Raw genomic sequence first — 17,153 nt, 5'->3', positions numbered from 1 at the left:
TCACAAAACATTATATTTTACATTCCCAGTTACATGATTCAGTGAAGGCAAACACGGAAATCTGATCTTTGATAAAACACATCAGTTTGAGAGAACAGGGAGAAACAGCAAACGGGTGAGTGAGCATGGCATTAAAGTGATAAAATTATGCTTAAGCACATCTTCTGCATATTTACATCATGTATTCTCCCAGTATTTCTAATGCAGAGGCCTAAAAACCCAGGCATAATCTCAGGAAACAAACTACTGCTCTGTATCTGTGCATATGTATATAGACACATTTAACTGAAAAGGTTTTTCTGTTTACTGGAACTTCAAATTCCACAGCACTGTATCTGTTTGTAAGAGTATTTGCTGTTGTGTGAGCAACAGTGGATGTAGTATTGTATAGGGAATACTCCATTCTCTGAGGTACTTGTTTCTTGTTCTGTCTGAATAGAAGTTCATTTGAGTGGAAATACAGTAGGAAAGAATATGGAGTTTAACTTCTGGCTTTCCCATGTACTTACTGCTTAATTTCATCAGAAGTATCAAAATGGCCATCATAATTGTAATCAAACACTGGTCCACTGATAACATTTACTCCATTCCTTTCTGTAGCGTATTTCTGAAGAAGCACGTTATGAAAATAGTCCCATATGGCTGTCATTAAAAGGAAATAGAAGCATATTTAACATAAATTTGAAGTTATTTCATCACTAAAGAAAAAGAACATATTTCACTTTTTGCTATAGATGAATAACAAAAAGTTCCAAACTAAACTGCCTGTAAAATCAACTGTTTATACAAAATATGGATTTCATCATAAGGGACATTCTCTCACCATTTTAAAATGGACAGCAAATGCTATTATAGCTCTGCAAGGCCCACTGCACTACTGGAGATAATGCATTGGATTTGAAGCTGAAGCTACAATTCGCTTCTGGCCTCCCTGCTAGCCCCTGCAACTATGCCAATTAGTAGGAACTAAGATTTGTGAGAGAAATATTCACCACCTGAGAATTAGTCAAATTCTACAGAACTGATGTCAAATATCACTAGACAATCTGGTTTATTTCACAGATGTTATTTGGGAAAATACAATTTGTAGCTATCATGGCAGAAAAAACAGATGGTTTTGGGGGCTGAGGGCATTCCCTATTGAATTACCTCTTGCTTACGGTCTAGAGTAACATCTTATAAGTTTAAATATTCTGTAGAGTTTTCATTGGAAAATTGGATTTTTTTTCATAATGTGTTTTATTTACTTTGAAGATTAAAGCCACTTAGGTTTTCTGGGTCCCTGTTTTTTATACGACATGAGTGAATGAATAAATGAGGTCTGAATGCATTACAAAGGTAGTCACATCATTGCTTTTCCTCCAGCTTTTTCATTATGCAGTTTCTCTTTCTGTCCTTTGTCTAAGAAAATGAGCCTAAACTTGAGTAAAACAGGATGATATGCAGTCGTAGAAAATTTCTTATCAGTGATTCCAAACAAATGTGAGTCAGGCTGGATGGAAAGGCTAAAGAGCTCACTACACTTGTGTGATAGAAACATCTGCCCAAAATAATCCAAGATTAATAGTGAGTGGTTTCAGTCACTGCTTGCTGAAACAGGCACTGAATCAGGGCATTGTTTGTGAATTCTGTCCTGCCTTCTCTTGAGACCCTACAAAAGGAAATAAAAAGTGCCAGTTTCATTCACCTCAAGCATTTCCCCAAGGAGATATTTTCATGAGAGTTTCATAGCTAGTATTTCATGTTAAGACAGCACACAGGAGGTGGAGACAAAATTCAAAAGTAAATAGGTGCACCTAAGCAGAGGTCAGACAGGACTATACACAGAAAACTATTAACTTACATAAGTGCAATTTAAAATTTCAAACACCTACTTAAATGTATTTGTGCAAGGTCTGGATATACTGCAGGCCATGCATTAATGTTTTTAAGTCCTTGTCAGAGCTTTATCAAACCCAGAACCATAATTACATATATGTTATGAAAATCCATCAATACTTTGCAGCCTACCTGTGAAAGGTCTATACATGGGAACAATATTGCTGGTGAGTAAGGCATCATATTGTTCAAGAGCAGATGAATTGAAGTCTATATTAAAAAATAAGGTATAAATCAATGAAATATTATACAAAGATTAATTTGATTCATATCTTACTATAAATTGTAGGCACATGAAATTAAATAACATTTTACGGCTGAGCATGAGTGTATGATCCTACTGCAAACATATCTCCAAATGTTCAACAAAGTGATTATCCAATGTGACAATAGGAAATTAATATTTTTACAGAAGAAGAGGGACAGCCCTTCACTCCAGCCCTTTACATTTTTCCAGCCAGTCCTCATCACACTCAAGTTGTACAGTTTTTTAAAGAAAAAATTAAATATTCCAAACAGAAAATATTTAAATACACGTAGCGGTTGCCTTCCTTTTGGTCAGTCTACAAACACTGGAAACCTTTTTCTGCCCAACATGCTGATCCAAAGGAGTTTGTTTTGGTGTTTGGGTATATGTTTAAACATAAACCCACATCCAGCTGATTAAGACTTTCTAAGCTCTAGCTATAAAAAGAACCATGCTCACTGGGAGGATAGAGGAAACTGCGGGTGAGGGTCAGCCCTTCTGGGTAGTTGGAACAATTTTGGCTCCGAGCAACAGGGATTCTAACATCAGCCCGCAGACAGTCTGAAACAGTGGGAGGAAGAGATGTGCTTTCCTGTGAAAAAAAAAAAAAAAAAAAAAAAAAGTATTACACCCACGGCTGTGGCTAAGCCAATCCTCTGCGTGGTTTTCACTTTCTAGAATGGACTTCATTGAATCTTCTCTTATTTTCATAGTGAATCAGGTCAATACAAGTAATGGACACTGATGTTTTCTGCCTACTGTTTTTCCTTTACTTCTGTTTTTAGGTATTTCAGGGAAATCCTTATGCAGCATGTAAGACTGTAGTAGCAAAATAATGTTACGCCTTAGGCAAAAACAGATGACAAGTTTGGCTCATTTGTCACTTTTACATATTTTTGGAAACACAAACTTGATGTCACATCTTCCTGGAAAGCAGCTACTATATAAAGGTGACACTATCACCTCATCTTAGCATCTGAGGAAGCTATGTCCATAATAAGAGTCTGTGCTGCTGAAGAGTTAAAGCTAAATAAACTCATAGTAAATTCAGTACCTTTTACTGTCTAGCTTGGCTAACTTCACTGAGACATGTTAAAATGCACACTAGCTAAGATCTGGCCAAAAGTGGTTCTGATGAGTACAACTGTTTCTATAACCTTTACTTTTTTTTTTCTATAATCTTTATCGTAATTTTATGAGACAATTAACTAAAATATCAGAATATGCTTTTCTGCACTTAACAGCATTTTCTTTTTCATATTCATTTTCACATAAATTATTTTCATTTTGGTAAGAATCAAACATATTTATTTGCTTTATACCTTTATAGATGGTAGTTAAACATCTAAATTTGTTTTCAGTACATTGTTTGCTTCTATCAGTTAAAACTGAACAGAAATAAAATCTGAAATGTTGTTCTTGTGCCTCTTTGTACTCCTTGATTTAATTTCTTACTTTCATGAGAATTCCTGTAGATGCCCATATTATGGTCAGGTTGTATGTTAATGGATAATCTACACACACCACACAGAATGAAATATGAAAGACAGAAGACTGCTTTTGCCACCTGAGCAGATAAGCTGTCATTGCCAAGCAAATGTAAATCCCAGTACAAAACTGACATCCAACTCACTTGAACAATTTGTCCTTTCTAGTGTCCAAATCAAAAAGGCAGGGTTAATGGATCAAGCTGACAGAAGAAACCAATATTTTAATAATTGAGCCATGATATTCCACAATGGCATCAAGTTCTTTATGGTTTCTGAAGGGAAACCTGAAGCTATTTCTTGAAGCTAACTGTATGACAAGTGTTTTAGAGCAGTCTATGTGTCATACATGTAATACATCATATAACCTGTATTTTCTCAAATAGTCTCATACATTTAGGAGATGAAGGCTGCTCATGGCTGTTTCCATTGGACATCAGAGGAGAAAATTCTCCAACTGGAGAAATGAGAATTGACAGTCAACCTATGAACTCTCAAAATACTGAAAAAGCAACCACTTAAGAATATTTTAGCTTGTTTTTGGAAGGATCTACAAGTCAGCAAGTAAACAATATCAAACACCGCTGAGAGATGAGAATGGCTATGTTTGAGTCACCTTTTAATATAATGAGATCAACAGTTAGTGCAATCCCAGACTGCAAGCTGTACTGCTAATGCTCTGTGAACTAACACACTCTGCTACAGCCTGTCATCACTTCTTTTCCTCCAAACAGAGGAATAAGCTCTTTTGAAACACAGTGTCTATCAATACAAATAGAATGATTCTCAAAGAAGCTGTTTAAATCGCTTTTTTTTTTTAACAAATTATTTCTTGACAGTTATAATCACTGCCTCAGGACTTCAGAATCAGAAAAGAAAATGTTCATCACCAGTTCAACAGCTCAAGCCCTTTGGCTCCTTATCTTTCAGGTCAAAGAACCATGTCTTCTGAAGAAAAGAGTTACAACTATAAAATGTCTTTGCCTTTCACATCATGTGTTAGCTTTTCTGATGCAGGTTATTGTCTTTCGATGAGCTAGTAATTAATGCCAAGAAGCATGAGTTATTGGCATTACATGACAGAATTTAATCATCTTCTATGGTCTGTCATATCAATTTCAGCCACCTTCAGGAATCTTTTTTCAGTAGTCCAGAATCAAAAATACTAAACCACACACACAAAAAAAATCAAAACTCCCATAATCCCCAGTGCACTGAGCTTTAGCTCCAAAAATTCCAGTGATTTATTCATGTTTTACTGCTGTTTTCCTTCCATTGCAGGACAGATTAGACTGTTATACATCTGCATATATTTTTTATAATAAACTTCAGCAATTCCATATTAAAAAGACTCCAGCTCCGGTGGGAATTTTAAATCTTTTTAAAGAAAAGTAATAAAAAAATTTTCCCACAATTAACTGTTTTTTATTAAGGTAATGTACTTCCGTAGTAAGTTGTAGGATCAGTTCATCAAATACAATGAAGTAAAAACAGTCTTTGTTGAAATGAACATTTGTTTCACTAGGGTTCAGGCCTTCTTAGGATTGGCTTTGTGATCCTTCACCCAGATTGTGAAAAATTAGTAGAAAGCATGGAGTAAAACTTTCTGAAATGTTAACATACTAGCAGCATACATTGATTAAAATAATCAGAAACGCTCACAGAATCATAGAATGGTTTGGGTTGGAAGGGGCCTTTAAAGGTCATCTAGTCCAACCTCCCTGCGGTGAACAGGGACACCTTCCACCAGATCAGGTTGCTCAGAACTCTGTCCAAGCTGACCTTAGAAATAACTGTAAAAAAAGGGTCATTATAGGGGAAATTAAGCTAATGAATGTCCACTAGTTTACTGACCCTAAAAACTCATGCAATTTATTCCACAGCTACACAGCCTTGAACTCTCAGTGATTCATTCAGCTCTAATTGTATTTTTTAGAAATGATACAATGTAACAGAGAGAAAATAAACAGAAGAGGCAGAAATATACAATAGTGCAAACTGTCTTGCAGAGTTGTACAAAGGTTTGTTAATAGGAAAGGAATCATGATATTCATAGGAAAGCTTAAAAGCTTTTGATTTTGGAAATCACAGCCTGCTTACCCCCAGGAATTGATAAGCAAGTTGGAGCACTGTCTTGACAGCTTATCCCTTTTACAGAGCTGTCTTAATGGAACCAGCTCGCCAGCAACTCCATTCTATATCAGACAGATATAGATGGCCATTACCTCTTTTTAAAATACTTTACACTTAAACAATACTTCAAGACAGTTGAAATTTAAAAGATATAAAAACCACTTTTTCAAACAATAAGGGCCTTAGTTGCATGATGTCCCTCAGTCCTTAACCAGGATTCCTGATGAATGAACCACATTTTCAATCTGGTATATTCATATTTAAGAATAGTACTGGTATTTGGAAACCTACAGGCTTATTCACAGTGTATGCAGTCCACAGTGGCATCCAGATATCATAGCTGTATCCACTCACATACTGATGATGGGAAAGGAGGCAGTAGGTGTTTTTCTTCTGAAGAACTTTGGGTCTTCCGTATGGCAAATGATATGCGTTTGCTGCACTTACTGGAATTTAAACAATAATTATTGGTTTGTTCTTCTACAATATTTTGGATGTCACAAAGAGAAAAAATTTAAAGAAAAAGCTTAAAAACTACAAAAAAAACCAACAGTAAACATGGGCATGTGTTTCTTTAAGCTCCTAGCTTATGAATGGAAGAAAAGAAACATAGAAAAAAGTTTTCCTGTTATGTTCAATGCATAAAAGTCAATATAATGTATCAGACTTGCAAATTCTTGTTTCTTTGCAATTTCATACCAATATAAATCTGAACTTATGTTGCCAGTGGAGTTAAATTTACATCTTATTTGGCTAATTTCTGAAACTTTCTAGAAAACCCAGGAAAAAGCACACAGAAGTATCTATGGGAATTTTTGATCAGAGAAAGGCAAAGTTATGGTTACAAGGTGGGGAACAAAAAGTCTGGAAGTGCTCATACTCTCTCCAAAGATCACTGAAACCTGTATGTTTTTTTCCAAGATTTTAATTGGATTTAGACCTGTTTCCTATGCAAAAATGTTGCTATAACAGTATCAATTACCATTTTTTAAATAAAAGCAAAGAAAAAAGAAATGTTTGGCTTCTGACATACCTTTCCTACTTCACTTTAAATTGTAATTAACGTTGCGAAAATTGCCACTGAAATCAACAATATAAATCTAAACCAGGCAAAGATTTAAAAATATTGCTGTCCTTTAATTTGTTGCTACTTACTATCTTCTGTGGTGAGATTTAACCTTTCATTTAGTACTGGAACATCTGATATCTGTAAAATATAAGAGACTCATTCAGAATGAATTCATAGTTTAGAAAATCAAAACAAAAGAAAAGATGATCACTAAATAAAGATGATTATAAAATCCCAGAAGCCCCTACTTACATTCACGCATGTGCATCCCAAATCATCTATGGGAATGAGACGGGTAACTGGACATGAAGAAGGAGATGACTCTTCTTTTGCATGTGAAGGACTGTAAAAAGGTTTTTTTAAGAGATGATTCAAGCTGCCATGTGTTCCATTGTTTGGTGCTGGTGTAATATGCAGCAAATCTGTTGAAACATTTGACATTTGTAAACGTATTTTAAAATTAAAATGGCATTTTTAAAAGTCATCTTTCTAATTCTATGTGTTTACTACATGTTCATTCTAAATATAGAAGAAATAACTTATTCCATTATCTAAACTATTGTGGAAACTAGTACGAACAGATCCCAGCTTTCTAGGTAGGAAGGTTCATGGCTATCTTCCGCTGCATCAAGACTTGGTAATTGCGTATTTGAGTAACGTTGATGCCGTTTTATACATTGCCAAAACATTCATAAGATTAGATGATTTAATGCTGAGCACAAATGTGATTGCAAAATGTATCATATTGTGAAGCATACTAGCCTACTGCATTTTTGTGTAATGCCTTAATCCATATTTTCTGAGGCACATACTTCCTAACTGCTCACTTTTGGGTATGCAATGGTCCATTTTAAGTTATGAATAAGATTCTTGTCCCACAATTATTCCACAAGCATTATTTCAACAGCAAGCCCATGTGGCAGGAGCACTTCTCTTTGATTCTTTAGTGGAATCCTTCTGCAATCAGAAAATCTTCAAAGCAGAACAATTTTTGGCAGTAGATCTTTTAGCACTGTACAGAAAGCAAAAGAGCATGGCTGCAGTGTCTTGTGTGAAAAACCTAGTTTCTGAAAGAATTCACTCAATTATTAGTTACTCTTCTTTTAGCTTTTAGAACACTGGTATTTTTTTGTTGGTTTATCATCTGAAGTATTGGGTTGTTCCTACTCACCACACATAAGGTTGTAAATCTCGATGTTTTCAAAAGCATCCACTTCTGTTTTCTCTTTAAAGCTTGGGCCATATGCTAAGAATATAGCCTAGATTATAAGAAAACAAAAGTTGTTTAAAGGAATCTAAATTCAAAAACAATTCAGTTGCGTTTTATGGAAACAGACACTGGAGCAAAATTCAGTGTTTCCACAGCCAAAAAAAGTTAAAAATACAGGACTGCTCTGGAAAAGAAGGAATATTTTGCTTATTGCATACAATTTGAAGAAAACTGCAAAACACAAATTAATTTCTAAGGATACACTGAAATATATAATGAATTGGGGAGAAGGTGTGTGTTCTTCAGTATTTTGATGCATATGTAAGAAAATGATTGTTTGCTATGTTTCAAATTCACACCTTTTTCAATGCAGCAGCCAGTAACAATGCCGTTTCAACAAATGCAGAGTTATGACACTCAGATCCTCTCTGAAGGCTAATATTGAGTCAGAAATATAAGCACTGGGGGGATGGGGTTTGTCAGTTTGGTTATTTTAATACATGTTGCATTCTCAAAAGTCTTTGGGCCACTTCAGAGCCTACAACCATAGCTAAAGCAAAGATCAGGGAACTGCAGAGACCCATCCTAATCTCAGCAGAGACCTACATCAGTACCACCAATGGTAGAAGGCAGTGCCTGGTGGCCCCTGCTGGGGTCTGCAAGCACTGTAACAGAACACTGATACTACTTACAGTCTCACTTTAGTTTCTACTTCTTTAGAACCCTCTTGAGCTGCCTGCCATAATACACAGGAAACATGACTAAACAGGACAATGATCTTGTCTAAAAGAATACTCTTATGTTCCCATAATAGAAAGGCAATTTTTAATTTATTTTAAAAAGACAACATTAAGTCATTTAGCTCCTGTATAAATAAAAGAATTTTCCTCATTGTGCCATCAGCATGTTATGTATGATTAAGGTTTCCACGGTAACCACAATTTACCTTTTCTTTCCATACAAGCTTTCAGCACCATACTGATCAGCATATTGACATATAGCTTTAATGTAGCTGTGAAGACCTAGAAGCATCTGATTCTTAGGCACAGAACATGAGACTAGTAGTGACATGCTTGACCTTACTTAAATGTTCACATCACAGAAAGTACATGAAAAACCAAAAGCTCAAGACCTGAAAACACTTTCACTGTAACAAAAAGTGAAAATGAGATGAAACTGCAATACAGGCTGCACTAACATACAGGGTATACTAATGACTTTTTTGCTCTGATGACATGATTAAGTCTTGTAAGATAAGCAGAGACAATGACATTTAGTTTATTTGAGCACACAGGCTTTCAGAGGCTCAACTAAACTCCCAGAGCCTATGGAGATTTTTCAGTCATTGCTTCAGTAGAAGAATGAAAGAATTCAGTATCCCATAGCTAAACATAGTATGCTTGGTTTACTGAAGTCTATCTGGCTCCATGGAGTGAAGGTGAGCCCAGACAAGTTTTACTACAGGATTCCAAGGAAGCAGGCCTCATATATATTGATGAAAGGCAATACAAATATATGGATCCAGGATGCATTCACAGTTTCTGTGTCTGGGTGACACGGAAGAAAAAGCACACTGCAAAAAACTATCATATATTCTACATTCTGGTAGTTCATCTAGCACATGGTGATTTTTGATATAAGAAGTTGCACAACTTGAATAGAAATGATCTTACCTCCATACTTTTAAATTCATTGTTATATCCATGGTTACCCCCATTGCAATATGTGTAAGTTCTGTCCCTAAGGAGAAACGATCAGATAGTGTAAATAAAAATGGCACTAACAGAACCAGTTAAAACAGTCATCCTGACTCACTTAACTCAGGATCATGCCTTAAGAACTGACTTTGGCATAATATTGTAGTACTTTTTGCTTCTCCAGTGTTCACTTTTATGAAGATCTCTTTGGCCTGTAACAGAGATCAATTAAATTATCCTAGGTGGCTACCGAGTGTACAGTGAATCAGCATTTTCAAAAGAAATTGAAAAAAATATCTGATCTGTTTTTTTAACAGAACTCTTCACCTAGCTACAAGTTTCAGAACAAATGTAATCTGCTTAGGAAGAATTCCTCAGTTATAATGTGTGGTATCTGCAGTTTATCAGAGAACTTGCAACATAAAAACTCTGCTGTTGGTCTCTGTGGAACAATATAAATAAGACTGCAAGGGATTTTTCCTTAGAAGACAGTGCATTTTCATCATGGATTCTAAAGGGTGAAGGAAAGATGTGGATATATGTGCGGGTTATAGAATTAGTAACATGTTAAAATAGTCTGATTTATAATGACTAACACTTGTTTTAATTTACCCGTTGCTGAGATACATAGAAAAGATAAAGAGATAGTCATCCCATACTGATTCAATGTGTCCTGTTTTCAGAGGCATAAGAAACTTGGGCACAGTTAAAAGAAGGGTGAATATGAGGTTTTTCAGTGGGCATTTCTTTCTGTTTGTCCAGGACAGTTATTTAGCTGCATCAAGGAGGAACCAAGTCATAGACTGATGGGGCTTTTTCTACCATTTGAATAGTCTCGAAACTCCGAGTAGGCTGATGCTTCTCATACTGCCACAGCTCAGTAAATACAGTATTGCTACTAACACCACAGGCTTTGTATTGAGTTTTTGAAGCCTTAGGACTTGCCTGAACTGCTCTTGAGTTTCTCAGAGCTATTTTTGAATTGTTTAGCTCTTACAGCAATTTTTTGTAATGACAACTTTTTTTTTTGCAATGTCTAACTTGCTGTCAGCTCAGCTTATCTTTGCATGGCAAAGGCACAGATTTTATACAGGTAGCAGTGACTGTTATTCTGTGCAGAACAGAATTCTCAAGGCTAGCAACAACTCACTGATGGTCAGTTAAGGAAATGCAGATCTGGAACTGAGCAAAATCAGACTGAGAGGTAAGAAAGAGAATAAAGAAAAAATATCTAACAAATGTAGAATGCACCCTATCTGGTGGTCTGAGATATAATGTTAGCTTGCAGGCCAGTGAAGAATGAGCCAGCTGTATCATTAGCGTACATATAGGAAGGACCCCATCCAGATCACAGAGTGAAGGAACATCGTTATTCCTCCTGGCAAAGGACCCATTATGCCGACTACTGGCCATATCCACACATGCACTAGACTGAAGCTATCAACCTCAGCACCCAGGAGGGCAGTGGAGAGAGGTGGCTGTAATGCCAGGAAAATGGCTAGATAGTAGGAAGGTTTCGTATAGCAATTTTAACTTCATTTTGTTGGAGACTTTTTCTGTGTAGTAGTAGTCATTATTTTCTTTTTTCTTCCTTTTTTTTTTTCCTGTAAAAATTTGATCTGAAGTGATGGTGATTCTTTTATTAGACTGTTAAAATTTGAGTCATACTAATAGTACATTCTTGGCTTTATATATAAGGCGCATTTTCTTTTTATACACGGTAAGTTTTTAAATGTAACAAAGATGGAAATGTAAGAAATCTAAAGCAAAAGAGGAAATGAGGCACCTCTGAAAGCAATTAAAAGGATGAGAAGTGGATGAAAAAGATAGGTAACAGTTACACAAATTTTGTTACCTCACAGCCAGCCACTGTCGATCCACCAAAAGATGGACTTTATCAATACGAATGTTGTTAGCATAGTGGAATCGTTTGGGCAGGTCAGGTGTCAGATATGGCTTGAAGTGCTGAGGGGATCTTTTGCACTGTGCAAGAGGAGAGAGACCAGTTATGAGTTTTGTCCAGAATCAAAAATAAACCCATAATTCAAAATTATCACAAACATCTTAGCGACACAAAACATGTTATTCACAGATAGCTTCTGGGATAACCTGCAGATCTTACTTTTGGCCCAAGAAGCAATGGAAGGAAAAGCAGCTTTTTTTGTAACTGTTTGAAAATATACTGTTATAATATATATACATATAGCAAGTTTGTAAGTAACATGGTAAAAGTACTCCTAAGGCTGAAAGACATTTAGTAATGACATTTAGTCTATATGTCCTTACTCACCTGACTGGCATCTAGTATATAGGATGACACTCTACAAGAGAGAGTAACCTGGCAGTTTATATCTGCCATCTTCTCTTACTTTATCATTCAATAAATAACAGAGAAAACCAAGTATACATAATGTAGCACAGTCCCAGGTTTTAGTTGCAAGACTGCACATGTAATCTCATGCCATCTCCAGTGCTCAGCTGCCAGCTAAAGGCCTTAGCTTTTACATCCACATTTAATGTGTTAATATAGCTGTTGTGTTATCACGCACGCTGTGTTAGCAAGCATGCTATGAATGTGTTTGGCATGGAGAGCCTGGCAACACCCATATGACATACTGCAAAGATTTAACTACATATGGCCATCAGAAGCCACCCCAGCTGGCTGCAAGAATCATAGCAATGCTTCAGAAATGTTGCTCCTGATCAGGAATCCAGCACTGGGACAACACGGAACACCTAGAATGCTGAGGGAGGAGCTGCTGGGAAGCTGGGTAAGCCAGAAAAGTGGACCTGTTTCACCACACAGGCAGTACAAACTTCAGCATGCCTGGAGTCTGATCTGACATCCTCACCTCTAAGCATCAGAACTGTAAACTCTGCAGAGAATGACAGGAACATGATATGAGAGTAAGCGTGCCTAGATAGTCATCAAAGCAGCATAGTGGAATCTGGGAACATGAAAAATAAGGATTCACTGGGTTTGCTAGTCCAGGAGAGGAGGGCATTCTACAACAGATAGTCTAACTAAAGAGAAAAATAGAGGAAGTCAACATATAATATGACTTTATGTCTATTGCTTAGCAATTAATATACAACACACAACTCCCTTCTCTGCCCAAACCACTCATTCTAAGAACCTGAAAGGGACAAAATACACTGTGAACAGAAAAGGAAAGATGAAGCGTCCTGATACCAGGCTATTCCTGTAAGGCAGAGAGATGTTACATCTCTGTAACTATTGGTAGTTACAACTAGGGTTCAGAACATGCCAGTTGTGCTACTCCCCTCACACTAATGCTCTTTGATACGACAGGCTCCACATCATACAATGGGGTAGGAGATGTAGCACTGAAAAAGCCCCTTCTGCTATTCCAGGCCATTGATACCCTGCTCCCTCATCTGCTTTGGATGCTGGGCAATAAAGGACGTGTTCTTCAGCATTCAGAATCAAGAAAAAAGTTAAACAGGAATGTTCACTGCCCTTCAGACTTCAGCAGCAGAAAAAAGCTACGTGTAGGCTTGCACAACCGAGTTGTTCAACAGGTTAAAGGCAGACCTCTCGTGGTGATTTATCAGAAATACACCCGGTTGAGAGCCCAGAATTTTTCCAAGCTGAGAGTGTTCATACTAAAACTATCAGAACCTCTGTCTACTGCTTGGACTAGGACGAGTCACAGAATAGAGGACAAACTGGCAATGAAGGAAAGAGAGAAAAATTGTGACAACACATTGCTTGAAAGCAAGCAATTTAAATGTTTAACTCACTGTAATTCATAAATGCAAAGAAATCAAAAAGATAACTTTCCTACAAGCATTTCAGTTTGTTCACATTCACTGATTAATGTATGAATTAATATATATGAATTAATGTATACCTTGAACACTAAAAAAAGCCCAAACAACAACAACAACAACAAAAAAAAAAAAAACAGAGTGAATTATCTGTCTAAAAAAGTGTAAGGAAAACCATGCACTGTCACATCACCTCTCAGTAAAAGAAATAGGCTCGGTCTTCCCTCAGTTTTGCACTCTGTTCTGCACTCCTTTGTTTGTACTCTTCAAAGCTCAGCTGTCACACAGCTGTCAATGAGTGACCCACAAGGAGCAGTGGTCTATATGGGAGGCACAGACAAGCTCAGACCTGCCCTGAAATCCTACATCCACATAGCATGGCAGAGATCCAAGCAGAACTATCAGTATGGGGCCTAGGGGTAGTGCTGCATACCTAAAAACTCTGCAAGTTCTTAAATGATATGTCATAAAACATCCTAAATAGCCATACTGCCTCATGCCAAAGGTCCATCTGGCCTAGTACTCTGTTTCCAATCAAATCTCCAGAATTTCCAGAATCATATGTATAGAAACTATGCAAGAACAAGTCAAGTACTGAATGAACCTTTTTTTGGCACCTACTCAGCTTGCTCTAGGCTTCAGGGATTTCTTAAGTGAGAGGTTGCTTGTGGTTTATGTATAACAGCCCTTACAAGCCTGTCCTTCATTAACCTGTCTAAAATTCCTCCTTCCTATTTATCTTTCCAGCTTCTGCAACACTGTGGCAATGTGGTCTACAGGTATCTGCTGTGTAGAAAAATTGCTTTAACCTCACCTGGGTGCAGCACTTGTGCTCCAGAGTAAGATTTTAGAGCACCTCTGTGTTGTATTCTGTTCTATAATGAAGATACACCCTACTTTCTCCATGTGAAGTCAGCCACTTCCTCTCTTCCAAAGTGTAGAACAGAAAATTCCTTTGCCCTGAACAGAGATCTCCCCACAGCAAACCTTTGTGCACCATCTTTGAACAACTTCCAGAACTGCCTCCTATGGTACAGTGGACTCAGTACACTATTTAAACTGGCATTATAGTCTCAGTTTTTCAAAAACTGTGCTTTTTGATCAGATTGTTATTAAAAGGAACTATAAGGAAGAAATATGAAAATATTTACTCACCGTGAGATTTTTAACTATTCCTTCTGAGTCAACTGTTAAAAAGAAAAGAAGAATTAACATAGATTCAAACAGTTGAAGGTCCAAAGCCTTCTGAGAAAAATGTCAACATGATTTTTGTCTGTAAAATTTGATTTCTTTATTAGCCTGTGAAGAATATGTTAACTGTAACCTGCCATGGGTTTGAGTGTTACATTTCCCTGGGTGTCTGTAGTTAAGTGTGGAAGCCTGTGGAAGTACCTAGCAGTCTGGCTGAAAACTCTTGTGGTGATGGCTGCCTACACTAAAAGCTGACACATTATAAGAACTAAATTTTCTTCTCCCATCCAACCTCTCTTTGAAGTTTAACCTTTTTTACATTGAACTGTACCTGAAGCACTTTAGTATTCCACCTTCAGCAGCAGTCTCAGAGAAAAATCCAGTCTGTCTTAGTGCTTTCACTTTCCACATTTTCAAAGAGTGATTTTAACCTTTTGACATTACCTTTCTAAAAACCAGATCTAAGTATTTTACAGAAGGAAAAAAACCTTCACAGAAAGTAAGACCGTTAGAAGAAACAAGCAAAACAACTCTACTGAGATTAAGACACATACAAAACCCATCATTATTCTCTCTTCTGCTTATTACTCTGCTCCCATCTGACTTACACTGTCTTCTACCTAAACCAAGGAAAGCCTGCTTTATGCTGTAGAAATATTATACCTAAAAATATAAACAAAATTAGAAAATGTAAATCAAAAGTACAATGGGATCCCGGCTCTTATTTGAGATCTGCAACAATTATACCTGTTAGAACAGTTTATGAGTTCTACAAACTCATTAGCACCTCCATGGTTTTACCTTTTTCCATTCTTTTCCCTGATAAGGAAAGTTTGAGGACTGGGGTTTTTTTTCCCATCTGGTAGCGTGTTATCTATTCTGAGTCAGAGTCAGCTCACATGGTCTCAACTTTGTGTTCTTTTGTGCTAGTAGCTAAAGGGCTAAGCTAAGGCTTAGATCCCACTGTGCTAAGTTTCAAATGCTTTAACTTCATACACACAGTTAGAAATAGTCACTGCTTCAAAAAGACTGTCTCTGCCAATGTTGCACAAGAAATCTGTGAAGACCAATGCACTTATGAAAGACCTGAATTTCAAGTTCAAAACAATAAAAATAGCTTTACTTCATCTTTCCACATGCCAGAAAAATGCAAATCTGGTTCTACAACAAGCTTTTCTAACCTTGAATTTCCTCTAAATAGGTATTTTTGCAAAAATACCTCAAACAATTTCAATGGATGTTTAAGCCAGGTTAAGTGAAACAAAAAGCTCTTCATTCTGCTCATTACTACTGATTGTCTATTTTTCCCTATTTATGTATTTATTTCCTGCCATATTGATTGCACAATCCCAGGATTAGTCCACACTTACAAGTAAAATAGTCCTTTGGAACATTTACTGCTCGAATGCGAGCTGCAGGCCCCGCATATATGTAGAAATCAATCCGCTTGAAGTAGTTAGTCATATATTCTAACTGTCTGCAGTTGGTCATCTCCATCCCTAAAGGACAATACAGAAATAGTTTTTGCATAAAATATATGGCAAGGAAGATAAGGTGAGTTAAAAATAGATTAAAACTAGTAAGCTCATATATTACACAGAAGAAGAAAACAACAACTCCAAAAAAAGAACTATAAACTTTACCATGATCAGCTAAAACAATGAGGTTTACACATTTGTGCAGGTTTCTTTGTTTAAGTCCATCCATCAGCATCCCCAGTACTTGATCTGCGAGCTGTAAGGCTTTGATTACCTGTGAGATAAACCAGTTTCATTAGAATTTTTCTTTCTGATTTCAGGTTCTCACTTAAATGCAGTCATCAAAGCATTGAAAAAATTGAGCTTTTCCATGAGTTTTCAAGTTCTTGATATTGCTTCTTCTTTTCTTTTTACATCACCACTGGAGTATAGATGTGCAGAATTCCACTACTCTACCACAGAATATGCAACTTAAAAAAAGACTCACAATTTTTCCTATTACCTTACAAATACTTAGCTTTAAAAGGTTTATTGAAAGAAAAAAATTAACACATTCAGATCAAATTTGTTCCTATATATAAGATTTATAGCATTAAATACTTTGTTGTATTATGAACATGTGATTGCACTAACAAAAAGCAGTGTTTCTAAAGCGTTTTTACACATGTTATTACCTATAAGACCAGCATAGCATCCAGGAAGGAGTGGTGCCCTTCTCTCATATATACAGTCCCTCCAAACTTCCTACAGAAAACCACTGACCACCACCAAAGTAAAATGGGAGGAATCCAGCAGAGCCCACCCTGCCATAGAGCCCATTCAGAGAAGATGGCCCTTCCTGAGCTGTGTAGCTGACTTGCTGTCTTCCTGTAAGCCCTACAGTAAGGGTGGCACCTGACTGAGTTTGAGGACTCCACATCTGAGCACTTGCACCCTTCTTGTTCCCCTAACTCTGCTGCACTCTCTTGAAT

The 17,153-nt window shown here is 36.7% G+C and overlaps 1 protein-coding gene across 1 annotated transcript in view; it reads right to left on the bottom strand.

The window, feature by feature from the left end:
• Positions 1–17,153, bottom strand: part of ENPP3 (ectonucleotide pyrophosphatase/phosphodiesterase 3) — a 38,428-nt gene that overhangs the window by 3,125 nt on the left and 18,150 nt on the right. Inside the window, exons 13-24 of the mRNA XM_008935780.1 lie at positions 16,348–16,456; positions 16,075–16,203; positions 14,669–14,700; positions 11,577–11,704; positions 9,698–9,764; positions 7,986–8,073; positions 7,067–7,236; positions 6,901–6,952; positions 6,037–6,191; positions 2,585–2,717; positions 2,011–2,088; positions 510–642 (exon numbers count right to left, since the gene is read on the bottom strand). Of these exons, the coding sequence (XP_008934028.1) occupies positions 510–642; positions 2,011–2,088; positions 2,585–2,717; positions 6,037–6,191; positions 6,901–6,952; positions 7,067–7,236; positions 7,986–8,073; positions 9,698–9,764; positions 11,577–11,704; positions 14,669–14,700; positions 16,075–16,203; positions 16,348–16,456 (1,274 nt within the window). The remainder of the gene's footprint in view (positions 1–509; positions 643–2,010; positions 2,089–2,584; positions 2,718–6,036; positions 6,192–6,900; positions 6,953–7,066; positions 7,237–7,985; positions 8,074–9,697; positions 9,765–11,576; positions 11,705–14,668; positions 14,701–16,074; positions 16,204–16,347; positions 16,457–17,153) is intronic.

This window comes from Merops nubicus, unplaced genomic scaffold, assembly GCF_000691845.1.
Source record: "Merops nubicus isolate BGI_N331 unplaced genomic scaffold, ASM69184v1 scaffold17282, whole genome shotgun sequence".
Classification (NCBI taxonomy): Eukaryota; Metazoa; Chordata; class Aves; order Coraciiformes; family Meropidae; genus Merops; species Merops nubicus.
This window is presented reverse-complemented; position numbering and strand designations above follow the sequence as displayed.